At 39.3% G+C, this 13,560-nt stretch overlaps 1 protein-coding gene across 3 annotated transcripts in view; it reads left to right on the plus strand.

The window, feature by feature from the left end:
- The window catches only part of HOOK3 (hook microtubule-tethering protein 3), a 99,811-nt gene that overhangs the window by 59,727 nt on the left and 26,524 nt on the right, over positions 1–13,560 (plus strand). For all 3 annotated transcript variants that reach the window (XM_012656000.1, XM_012656001.1, XM_012656002.1), the window contains exons 10-14: positions 634–774; positions 2,190–2,391; positions 7,087–7,197; positions 7,875–7,962; positions 13,177–13,246. In XM_012656000.1, coding sequence (XP_012511454.1) covers positions 634–774; positions 2,190–2,391; positions 7,087–7,197; positions 7,875–7,962; positions 13,177–13,246 — 612 coding nt within the window. The remainder of the gene's footprint in view (positions 1–633; positions 775–2,189; positions 2,392–7,086; positions 7,198–7,874; positions 7,963–13,176; positions 13,247–13,560) is intronic.

The raw sequence follows: 13,560 nt of genomic DNA on the forward strand, positions 1-13,560 counted from the left end.
AAGAAAAATTAGCTGGATGTGGTGGCGCGTGCCTGTAGTCCCAGCTACTCAGGAGGCTGAGGCAGGAGGATCACTGGAGCCCAGCAGTTTGAGTTGCTGTGAGCTAGGCTGACGCCACTGCCTTGGTGCCTGGGCAACAGAGCGAGACCTTGTCTCAAAAAAAAAAAAAAAAAAGAAAAGAAGGAATAGTATTATCCATATTTTGGGGGGAAAATAGGGACAGAAATCAGGCTGAAGGATATACTCCAAAAATGTTAGCAGTAATTACCTATCTGGATTAATACATAATTTCTGTTTTCTGTATTTTGCAAATTTTCAACAAGCAGTATGTGTTAATTTCATAAGAAAACCTTAAATAAATTTTATCTGTAGTATTTTGGAAAAGGAGTACTTGGTGTCCAGCTTTCTGATAGTGGAATAGTAGTCGGTCTTCACCTTCCCTGACCTTGGGGCAGTGGAATCCATTTTTATGACAGTTACAACTTGGGAACGTAGCTCATGGCCACAAAAGTAGGAGACATATTCAAGAAGAGTTTATTCTCATGTTTTATATTTTTATTTTATTTTACTGTTCTGAGGAGAATTATGGGACAGTAAATTGTCCTTTCTTGGTCTGTTTTATTTTGGTTACAGACTAGAAGCTGCCAAAGATGATTATCGAATACGCTGTGAAGAGTTAGAAAAGGAAATCTCCGAACTTCGGCAACAGAATGATGAACTAACCGCCTTGGCCGATGAAGCTCAGTCTCTAAAAGACGAGATAGACGTGCTCAGGTAAACTCACTCTCACCTCCGCCATCGCCGCCAGAGCAGTCCGAGCTCCGAGGTCACAAATCCACACAGGCCCACGTGCGTTCCGATCACAGGGCTACCATTTATTGGCCCCCGGGCAACCGTGTTCTCATGTGCAAAATGGAAATACCGCACGTGCCTACCTCAGCTGTGAGGCAGTGAGCGAGCTTCCGTTCGTGACGCCGGGACGGTGTGCGGCTGCGCAGTGTTCAGCGGGCGTCTGGCCTCGCCTCGCGCCTGCGCAGCTCCGGAGAGTCGCTTCTTCCGACTGCGGTCCGCGAGCGCCGGGCCCTCCAGCCACGGGCCTGCCCTTTCTCGGGCACTGTCACTCCCGCGCGGCCTCGTCTTCCCGCTGCACCTTTTTCTCGTCCCTTCGATTTCTCTCTGACGGGGCACCTCACTCCCTGCCACCTCGTTTTTCCACCGCTGCTTCTTAGACAGTCTCCTGCCCTCTGTGGGGTCATTTCAGCCAGCCCTGTTGTCCACCTTGCTCTCTGAGTGCTGAGAAGAACAGGGACAATCACGTGGCGGTGAGTTTTGTCCCACTGCAAGCCAGCGATCCTCTTCCGGGTTCTCCCCACTGGCCCAGCCCCTGCTCGGCCGGAGGCGGCGCCGCCGCGTCTCCCACAGCTGCCAGGGCTTCCAGGAGCTTCTCCCCGCCGCCCCGCAGCAGACGGCCCGTCTCCAGCTGCTCGGACCAAGGAGGCTGTGAGCACCGAGACCCCGGTCCTCCCCGCGTTCCTAGTCGTCTTTTCTCGTTTGACCGAGAGTGTAGACCTGTTATTCCTCCTCCCGCCCAGCCGTCCAGGGCTAAGCCCTTGGTCAGAGTTCTGGGTCTCGGCACTTCTTGCCTGTGCAGGGACTGTCGCGTCGGTCTCATTTCTCTTTGCCTTTCGAATCTCTCTCCTTTGTACGCACGGGCGCCTGCGCACACACGTCCAGGTCTCTTTAATCTCAGAAAGAAGAGAGGGATTTAGTATTCTCTCTTTCCCTCCAGAACCAAATTTAGATTACGTAGGTAAAGTTTATGTTCTCTCCTCAATCCCACTGCCTACCCCACCCCCACTGCTCCACTGAAACCGCCGTTCCTGTGGTCACCGATAATGGCCAGGTCACGGGGACACTGCACAGCTTATCTTACTGTCGTCCTGTGTGTGACTCTGCCGGCTACCCCTCCTGTTTGCTTTCCTTCAGTTATGTGACGTTCTCTGTTACACATTTTGCTGTAATTCTGGTCAATTTTTTAACCTGGGCAAAAAATTAACCTGGGTTTACTTTTGGTTTTATAATTTCATTAGAATATGTATTTCCTGGCAATCCCTCTTGGTTTGGCACTGTCTAAAAAGCTTTGCAACTATGGATATGTTTCTGATTTTTAATTTCCTGTCTCATTCTAGACATTCTTCTGATAAAGTGTCTAAACTGGAAGGTCAAGTGGAATCTTACAAAAAGAAGCTAGAAGACCTTGGTGATTTGAGGCGGCAGGTTAAACTCTTAGAAGAGAAGAATACTATGTACATGCAGAACACTGTCAGTCTGGAGGAAGAGTTAAGAAAGGCCAATGCAGCTCGAAGCCAACTTGAGACCTATAAGAGACAGGTAAAAGAGTAGGAACAAGTTTCTTAATGATGAGTTCAAGCAATCCTTCCACTAAAACACGTGGCTTATCAAAAATCGACTGGCTTGTTTTACGGTACTCTGTTTTTACCTTTTCTTTATTGTATTTGTATTTATCTTATTTTTTAAAAAGTTTAAACTTAGTTCTTATTCAGAAGTTATTGGTCTCTGTAGCAGATGCTTTTATTTATTAGTTTATTATGTAATACTTAAATACACAAAAGTAAAAAAATAATACAGGAAATATCCATGCTTAAAAAATAAAACATACTCTCCCCTCCTCATTACAGGCGACCTCTGTGCTGTTTTGTGCTTTTCATTCCCATGAATCTCTATACTTTCACTATGTATATATAGCGTGAAAATTTAGAGCATTTTGACATGTTCCAGAACTTTATATGAATGATACAGTGAAAATAATCTTCTGTAATTTACTTTTGGTGCTGAGTGGTATATAGTTGTGAGATTCATTTATGTCGATAGGTATAGCTTTATACCATTCATTTTCACTACTATGTAGTATCCCATCATGACTGTACCAAAATTTATCCATTTTCCTATTGAAAGAAATAGCGTGTTTCAGCTTTTTTTATATATTAAATACATAAGGCTGTAAGTATTGGACAGGTCCTCTTTCATACATGTGTGAAGGTTTTACATCTTCATGGAATTTCTTAGAGTATCTTCAGTGCAGTCTGATATCACCAGGTCGTTCTCAGTGACCGCATTACCAGCAGGCTGTTTGTGTGAATTCCTGGTGCTCCACATCATCACCAACTCTTAGTGTTGTCAAACTTTAAATTTTGCCAATTTGATGGGTAAAAAATGGTGTCTCCTTATATTTTGCATTACCCTGTTTATAAATGTGTTTACTGACCTTATTTCTTTTGTGAATTGCCTATTTTTAATCTTTCATTCATTTTTAAAACTAAATTGTTTCTTGTTGACCTCTAAAAGTTCATTTTGTGTTCTAGATATTAATTTTTCATCACTTGAGCATTTTCCTTTTTATCTCCTATGACCTACCTGTCCTTTTACCTTTTTTGCAGTTGATAATTTTAATATAATGAACTTTAAGTATCTTTTTCTTTATGATTTGTGCTTTTTATGTTTGTTTAAGAAATTATTTTCTAGTAAGGATATAAGTCTAATCTCCTCTATTTTCTTTTTTTTTTTTTCTCTTTTTTTTGAGACAGAGTCTCACTCTGTTGCCAGGGCTAGAGTGCCGTGGCGTCAGCCTAGCTTACAGCAACCTCAAACTTGTGGGCTCAAGCGATCCTCCTGCCTCAGCCTCCCGAGTAGCTGAGACTACAGGTGTGAGCCCCTACACCCGGCTAATTTTTTGTTTCTATTTTTAGTTGCTGGGCTAATTTTTTCTATTTTTTTTTTAGTAGAGATGGGGCCTCACTCTTGATCAGGGTGGTCTCAAACTCCCAAGCTCAAGTGATCCTCCCACCTTGGCCTCCCAGAGTGCTAGGATTACGGGCGTGAGCCTCCATGCCCGGCCAAATCTCTTCTATTTTCTTTACAAAGATTTAAAGTTTGTTTTGCACAATTAGGTCTTTAAATCAACTGGAGTTGACTTTTGTGTAGGGTGTGAGGTAGGGACCCATTTGATACTGTTTTTGTCTGTGTGGATAACCAGTCAACCTAGCACCATTTACTTAGTAGTTCATTCTTTCACAGTGACCTGCAATTCTACCTTACATTTCTGGGCATTCTCTTCTGTTCCATTGGCCTCCTTGTCTTGTTCGTACAATACCACACTCTCTTATTTTTATAGTTTTTTAGTAATTTTGATATATGTTAGTGTAGACCCTAATACCTTGTTCTTTTTCAGAATTGTCTATTCTTGACCCTTTGCTTTCCCTTTAAACCCCAAACCTTTTGGAATTAGAATTACCTTGAATCTGTTGATCGGTTTGGGGAGAGTTGTTCCTATCTGTGAAGGTGATATCTTTTTATTTATTTAGGTTTTCCGTGTCTTTTAGTTAAGTTCGATAATGTTCTTCTAAAGCTCATGTGCATATTTAATCATATTTATTCTTAGGTACTTTATGTTTTGGTTGTTTTTTTTTTTTTTTTTTGTTAATGCAGTTAAAGATATCATTTTTAGTTTATTATAGGTTGATCCTGTAACCTTGGCAAATTCTCACGTTGCTTCTGATAATGTCTGTAGATTCTTTTGTCAGAAGTGATATAGTAAACAAATAAAAGCAATTTTGTTTCTTTCTTTCTACTCCATACTCTTTTTTTCTTCTTAATCAGCATACATGGCCTTTAATACAATTTTAAGTGGAAACAATAATAGTGGGAAACCATTTTTTTGTTGTTCATTATGTACAGAGTGTTTTAAATGTTCTACCAATATATTATAAGGATCACTGTAGGTTTTCAAAGCCACCTTTTATTAGGATGAAGAAATTCCATTGTATTCCTAATTTGCTCAGACTTTCTATCCCAAATAGATGTTGGATTTAATCAACTACTTTTCCTGCATCTAATGAGAGAGGCTTATGCTTCTTCTCCTTTCTATTTGATGTGGTGAATTATATTAAAGGATTTAAGCTCAAACCATCCTTGCATTCTTGAGAGAAACTTAGTTTGGTCATGGTGGATTTATTTATTGTTTTCATGTTGTTAAATTTGCTTTTATCATTTTAATTAGAATATTTTCCCTCTATGAGTCACTTGAAATTTTCTCTCTCATACCTTCTTTACTGGTTTTCCTTATCTAGTTTTGGTATTGAACTTATACTATCTTAAAAAAATGAATTGGAGAGTGGCCTCTTTCTTATCATTCTCAGAATTTGTATAAACTGGAATTTTCTATTCCTTGAAGTTTTTATTGATTGATTGAGACAGAGTCTCACTCTATTGACCAGGGTAGAGTACAATGGCATCATCATAGCTCACTGTGGCCTCCAACTCCTGGGCTCAAGCAATCCTCCTGCTTCAGCCTCCCAAGTAGCTGGGAATACAGGCACACACCACCACGCCCAGCTAATATTCCTTGAAGTTTTAGTAGAACAGCCCTGTATACCATGAATGGCTATAGATTTGGGGGGTTTTTTTGGTGGATACATCTTTTCCCAACACTTTATTCTGAAATTTTCAAACGTACAACAAAGTTGAAAGAATTAACGAACTTGAATATGGACTGAGAAATTACTCAGAAATATATATCCCAAAGGAACTATAAATAATATTAAAAGATATGAAGTATAAAATGATACATAATCTATCTAGAGTTCCAGGGGAGAGAACGGAAAGTACTGGAGAAAGACATTATTTGAAGGAAAAGATGGCTGAACACTTTTCAGAACTGATGAAGGATATCAGAATTTGAACGATATTTATACCTACAAATATCATAGTGAAACTATATAATACACTAATTCCTTCTACCTGTCTCTGATCTGTTGCTTAATGCACTTTGTTTTTTGATGATAGTATTTTTCTTTTTACAAGTTCTCTTTGCGTGCTTTTTCAAACCTCCCTGATCATTTTTTGTGGTCTTTTACTCTATGTTATAATTTAGATTTCTTCTTTATTTTTTTAAGCATTACACCTAGCATATATATTTTTTTATATAATTCTAATCTGAAATCCTCGAAGATCTATTTTGTTGTTGTTATTGCTGTTAATGTTTTCCGCTGACTCTTGTTCATTGTGGCATAGCTTTTTGGCCTTTGTAATTTTGGATTTTGTTCTCTTATTGCCTCATCTTTATCTTTGGAAATCCTAGGGTCATGGGTTGAGGTTTGCCTCTCCAGACAATTTGTTTATACATTTTTAAACCCAAAGCACTCAGTTTACTTTTCCACCTGTTGACTGACTTACCACCTTTAAATCCTGAGATGGTTTAACCACCACCTATCTCTTGTTAAACTCAAAGCTCTGTGTTCGTGGTATTGGCAGTCGGCACCTTGCTGTTCCCAGAGCTTCTGCATGAACTTCCCTTTCCTGCTTTAGCCTCCGAGAGTTTCCCTCACTTCCTTGCAAGCTTAGCTATGCAATTGGATTTCCCCTCCTCCCTAGCATTTCTTTTGTTTTATACAAAAAAGGGTTTCAGACTACCCAGTTATCTGTATTGCTGGAAATGAAAGTCCTAAAGATTCTTTTGTCATTTTGAACATTGTTACTCTGGATGATTCTGGTTTGGAAATACACAGTATCTGGGCAGATTTTTGTTTTCTCCATTGTGTTAGGTTGCTGGATCATATATTTTTGTTGTTGTTGGGTTTTTTTTGTTGCTTTCTGGGTTTTTTTTTTTTTTTTGAGACAGAGTCTCCTTCTGTCACCTGGGCTACAGAGCAGTGATGTCATCATAGCTCACTGCAACCTCAAACTCCTGGGCTCAATCAAGCAATCCTCCTGCCTCAGCCTCCGGAGTAGCTGGGACTACAGATGTGCTACCACACCCAGCTAATTTTTCTATTTTTGTAGAGACAGGGTCTTGCTCTTGCTCAGGCTGGTCTCAAACTCCTGAGCTGAAGTGATCTTCCCACCTCAGCCTCTTAGAGTTCTAGGATTACAGGTGTGAGCCACTGCGCCTGGCTCATATGCATTTATTTGAGTATTTCTGGGAGGGGATTTTCATGGAACTATAGAAGAAAATCATGATAATTTCTGATGTTTCAAATTATGAAAAGTAATGGTATCTTTCTGTATCAGGTAGTAGAACTGCAAAATAGATTATCTGAAGAATCAAAGAAAGCAGATAAATTAGATTTTGAATATAAGCGGCTAAAAGAAAAAGTTGACAGTCTTCAAAAAGAAAAGGATGTGAGTATATGTATTAGGCATTTTGGTTTTGAGCACTGCTAAAATTAAGGCGATGATATTCACATTTTTACTACATTAATCCCTTCTGTTTATGAACTGAAAAATTAGAGATTCTATTTATTTTTAAATTATAAAAGATTGTCATTCGTGTTTCAGAAATAAATCTAAAATAAAAGATAAAAGGAATATTTTCACTTCCATTCTAATTTCTCTTATATGTATATTTATCATTTCTACCACTGTTTCCTCTTTTACTTTGTTCTGCTCATGACTTCTGTAGCTTTTCTGTTTTCTGTATGTTTAATATAGAGGACTCTGTTCACCATATTACAAATCTTTTAAAAATATTTTTACTTTGTCATTATTTAATGTCTTTGATCTTTTATGTTTAATGAAAAGAATGTTAAGAAATTACTTATTATTAAGGATCAAGTCAGACAGTTCTGATTCTTATGTTTAACTGTGGATAGCATATTGCCTTACACATAGTAGACATTCAGTATTGCTAAATGGAAAAAATTGTTTTAATTTTTTCTATGTTCTTTCCATAAAAGGTCAAAAGGTCAAACATGTTCATGTTCACTATTGCTTATCATTCTGTTAGGTGAGGTAAAGACCACTGATGAATAAATTCATAAAACTTGAAGCTAACCTTCCTTGTTTTTATGTCCCTTAAGAGGTTAAGAACAGAAAGGGATTCTCTGAAGGAAACCATTGAAGAGCTTCGTTGTGTACAGGCTCAAGAAGGGCAGCTCACAACTCAAGGTAAAAACATTTTGGTAGCCCAAACAAGATGATTTATTTCTAATGGTATCAGTAAAAATAATAGGTTCACTCCCAACAGATGAAAATAAAAACTTGCTGGCGAGGCAATAAAACTGATATAAATTTTTAAACTGTTGCCCCGATTTTATGGCAAATAGGCTGTAGTTATGGGACTGGATTTACTTGCCTACTTTTAAAAAAAATTTTTAAGCATTCGCATTTGATTAGGTCAAAAGCATAAGCATTTATGAAATCATCTCTGTTAACCTGAAAGTTTGTCCATGACGCCTTTAAAATTATATCAAACCTTCTAAATCAGTGATTTTTTTCACCTGAGGAAATGGGTGAGTCCATTAAGAGACGTCTATCCCAGTAGAAAACTGCTCTTTCTCGCACGAAAGGAGCCATGCCCTGCGCAGGGTTCCTCCCACCCGCTCTGGGGGCAGCGGACTGATGGCTTGCACAGCTTCACGGTTCTTCCCTCCCACACCGATAACCAGCCCTCGGCTTTATCGTTACCTGGAACCGGAAGTTTTTTTCCTCTGACTACAGCCTCCTTTTTTCCCCCTCCTCATTCCTTCTGACAAACATGCTCACCTGCTTCATTTTGCCTCCTGACCCCTTCTCTGCTGCCTCTTGTCGACCGGCTCTCTCCTGGCCTCGTCCTCCAGTCGGTCCAGCCTCCAGATCACCCATTTTCACTTCATTCTCACCACTCCTCTCCTCCTCCATCCTCTTGACCTGTTCCTAGACCAAGCTCGTCAAACCCTGATTCAGATATCCTAAAGTTGTTTTCTCTTTTCCAAATGACCAAGGCCAGCTAAAAAAAATCATGTATCTTTCTTGTTTTCACCAAAAGTATATAGTTTCTAATTATAACTGGATCCTCATTGCTGCCTGGCAGTTCTTTCATGTGTCTCTAATCATGTCCACATGAGTTTTTACAAAATTTTAAGAATCTCACCTGAACCTTAACCCTTTTACTCTCAGCTTCTGTATCATCAAGAAAAGATAGGACATCTCATGTAAACTCAGATTTATTTCTTTGCTACCCATAAACCTATATGTTTAACTTTCTGCTATGGTTTGAATGGTCTCTCTGAAACTCATGTTGTTTTTGGTTTTGTTTTTGTTTTGAAACAGGGTCTCACTATGTGCCCAGGTGGTCTCAACCTCCTGGGCTCAGGGGGGATCCTCCCACCTCAGCCTCCCCAGGGGCTGGGATTTCAGGTGGGCACCACTATGCCTGGCTCTGAAATTTGTTGTGGAAACTTAATCCCAGTGTGGCAATATTGAGAGGTGGGGCCTTTAAGAGGTGACCGGATCATGAGGGCTCTGCCCTCATGAATGGATTGATCCACTCATGGATTCATGGGTTAATGGGTTACCCTGGGAGTGGGCCTGGTGGCTTTATAAGAAAAGGAAGAGAGACCTGAGCTAGCACGCTCAGCCCCCTTTTACCCTGTACTACCTTGGGACTCTGCAGAGAGTTCCCATCAGCAAGCAGACTCTCACCACGTGTCCCCTCAACCTTGGACTTCCCGGGCTTCAGAACTGTAAGAAATTACTCAGTTTCAGGTATTCTGTTATAAGCGGCAGAAAATGAACCTTCTTTATGTATATATCCTTTCACCTAGCAATTTTGCTCTAGAAATTTACCCTAATGAATTAAAGCATTGTTTCTAATAGTGAAATTTAGAAATAGAGTTCAGCAGTATGGAAATGGCATTGTTATTCAACTGTATACCACAGAGCCTTTAAAGAGAATGAGGTGTATCTTGTACATGCCTGACATGGAGTGATATGTGTTATACCATTACACTAAAAAAGTAGGCAACACCATACTTGAAAAACTCTCTCAGCAAACTAGGAATAGAAGGAAACTTCCTTAACCTGGTAAAGAGTATCTATGAAAAACCTCGGCTGACCTCATCCTTAATGATGAAATACTGTCTGCTTTTCCCCTAAGATCAGAAACAAGGCAAGGATGTTCACTCTTGCCTCATCTATTCAGCATGGTATCAGAGATTCTAGCCTGTGCAATCAGGAAAGAAAAAGAAAGAAAAAGCATCCAAGATTAGAAGGGAGAATATAGTAAATCACAGATCTAATAAATGAGTTCAGCAAAGTCTTAAGAGACAAGATCAGTATACAGATGCCAATTATATTTCTTACACTACCAGTGAACAGTCTGAAAATGAAATCGTAATACTATCAAAAAGAATAAAATGTTTAGGAATAAGTTTAACAAAGAAATATAAGACATACACTGCAAACTATAAAACATTGCTGGGAAGAATTACAATAAGATCTAAACAAATGAAGAAACATTCCATATTCAGGTTATTGGAAGATTCAATACAGTTAAGATTACACAGTTCTCCTTGTTGGTCTAAAGATTCAATGTAATCCCAATCAAAATCTCAATAAACGTTTTTGAAGAAATTGACAAACTGATCCTGAAATTTGTGTGAAAATGCAAAGGAGCCAAAATAACCCAAAAATCTTGGAAAAAGAAATTGGAGAACTTACATATTCTGATTTCAAAATTTATTATAAATCTTCTTTAATCAGTGTAGCGTGGGATTTGCTAAGTGCAGACATAGAGATCAGTGTAGTGACGTGCCACACGGCCATCTCAGTTGATGCAGAAAGGCATTGGTAACATCTGACACCCATTCATGATTTTAAAGATTCAATTAACCAGAAAGAGAAGAATACTTCCTCAACATAATAAAAACCATATTTGAAAGCCCACAGCTGACATCATACTCAATGATGAAAGACTGAAAGCTTTTCCTCTAAATCAGGAGTAAGACGAAGATACCCACTCTCACCACTTCAATTTTTGTATTTAAATTTTGTTTTCTCTTTGGAGACAGGGTCTTGCTCTGTCACCCAGGCTGGAGTGCAGTAGCCTGATCATAGCTCACTGTAATCTTGAATTCCTGGGCTCAAGAGATCCTCCTGGCTCAGCCTCCCAAGTAGCTGGGACAATAAGCACACGCCACCACATCTAGCTAAGTTTTTAGTTTTTGTAGAGACAGGGTCTCACTATGTTGCCGAGGCTCGTCTCAAACTCCTGGCCTCAAGTGATACTCTCACCTTGGCCCCCCAAAGTGTTGAGATTGCAAATGTGAGCCACTTCACCTGGCCCACCATCACCACTTCTGTTCAACATAGGTACTGGAAGATCTAGCCAGAGCAATCAGACCCCCCAAAAAAAAAAAGAAGAAAAAGAGAAAAGAAGAAAGGGATTGCATATTTTGCTTGTCCACATGCAAAAGAATGAAGTTGGGTCCTTAGTTTACACCATATATAAAAATTAACCCACAATGGGTCAAAGACCTAAATGTAAGAGCTAAAACTATGAAACTTTTAGAAGAAAACATAAAATAAAATCTTTATGACATTGGATTTGGCAGCGATTTCCTGGAATTGATACCAAAAGCATAGGCAACAACAAAGAAAAATAGATAAATTGAACTTTATCAAAATTAAAAACTTTTGTGCATCAAAGGACACTATCAGAGTGAAGATGATCCACAAAATGGGAGAAAATATTTGCAGATAATAACTCTGATAAGGGATTAATATCCAGAATGCATAAAGAGTTTCTACAACTCAACAACAACAGCAAAAAACAAAACAAACCCACACCACCACCCAATTCACACTTGGGCTAAGTACCTAAATAGACATTTCTCCAAAGAAGATATACAGGTGGCCAATAAGCACATGAAAAAGTGCTCAACATCATTAGTCATTAAAAAATGAAAATCAAGCCTGAACAAGAGTGAGACCCCGTCTCTGCTAAAAATAGAAAAATTAGCTGGGTGTGCTGGCGCGTGCCTGTAGTCCCAGCTACTCGGAAGGCTGAGGCAGGAGGATCACTTTAGCCCGGGGGTTTGAGGTTGCTGTGAGCTGTGATGACGCCACTGCACTCCAGCCTGGGTGACAGAGAGAGACTCTGTCTCAGAAAAAAAAAAAAATGAAAATCAAAAGTACAATGAGATACCACTTCACACCAATTAGGATAGCTATTACAAAAAAAAAAGAAAGAAAATAAGTATTAAGTGTTGGTGAGAATGTGGAGAAATTGGAACCCTTGTGCATTGCTGATGGGAATGTAAAGTGGGGCAGCCACTGTGGAAAAGAGTTTGATGGCTCTTCAAAAAGTTAAACAGAATTACCATGTGATCCAGCAATTTTGTTCCTAAGTCTATACCCAAAAGAATTGAAAGCAGAGACTCAGCCAGGTACTTGTCCACAACTGTTCATAACATCCATATTACAACAGGCAACAGATGGAAACAACCCAAGTGTCCATCAACAGATAAATGGATAAACAAAATACAGTACATACATGCGATGGATTATTATTTAGCCATGGAAAAGAATGAAGTTCTGATAAATGCTGCAATATGGATGAATCTTTAAAACATCATGTTAAGTGAAGTAAGCCAGACACAAATAACAAATATATGAAGTATCTAGAATGGGCAAATCATTGAGACAGACAGAAAGTGGAATAATGGTTAATGAGGGCCAGGGAGAGGCGAAAAGGGAATTGCTACTTCATGGTTACAGTATTTCTGATTTGGATGATAAAAATGTTTTGAAAATAGATGGTGGTGATGGTCACACAACATTGTGAATGTACTTAATGCTACTCTTAATGCTATACTTAAAAATAATTAAAATGGTAAAATAATATAGGTAATAATATTATAAGACTACTGTGACATGGTCTTTTACTTGAGAAAAGCAAAGATTTTAGCTGTTAAAATTAATACTCAAAGCCTGGCATGGTGGTTCACGCCTGTAATCCTAGCACTCTGGGAGGCCGAGGCGGGAGGATCGTTTGAGCTCAGGAGTTCGAGACCAGCCTGAGCAAGAGCAAGACCCTGTCTCCACTAAAAATAGAAATTGGCTGGACAACTAAAAATTTATAGAAAAAATTAGCCGGGCATGGTGGTGTGTGCCTGTAGTCCCAGCTACTCGGGAGGCTGAGGCAGGAGGATCGCTTGAGCCCAAGAGTCTGAGGTTGCTGTGAGCTAGGCTGACGCCATGGCACTCCAGCCCGAGCAACAGAGCGAGACTCTGTCTCAAAAAAAAAAAAAAATTAATACTCAAAGTGGGATTAGTATAACTTAACTAAAGGAAGTAATTGTGCTTTCTATTAACCTTGTATTCATGTTTATGTATTTATAGGGTTAATACCTCTGGGAAGTCAGGAGTCTTCAGACAGTCTGGCAGCAGAGATTACTACACCTGAAATCAGGTAAGGAGATTGTGATGTTCATAATCACACTGCACAGTAGTCCCAGAAAACACTTACTCCCCTGCGACATTAAGAGGATTAGTTCCTTATTCTCTGTTACTCACACTTTCAACATGAACTCAACGTTGAATTTTCATGTTCAGCTTGTTAGCAGCTTTCTTCAATTGGCCCAGGAGAGAATTGATTTTCTTGCTTCAACAGGCCAATCTTTCACACATACAGAGCAAACTAATGCATCCTGAGCTTGAATATCCTTAGCAGACGTTTAGCGGTGAAAAAACACTTGGCCCATAGACAATGGCTATGCTTTTAGC

The sequence above is a fragment of the Propithecus coquereli genome, unplaced genomic scaffold, assembly GCF_000956105.1.
Source record: "Propithecus coquereli isolate 6110/MARCELLA unplaced genomic scaffold, Pcoq_1.0 Scaffold496, whole genome shotgun sequence".
NCBI lineage: Eukaryota > Metazoa > Chordata > Mammalia > Primates > Indriidae > Propithecus > Propithecus coquereli.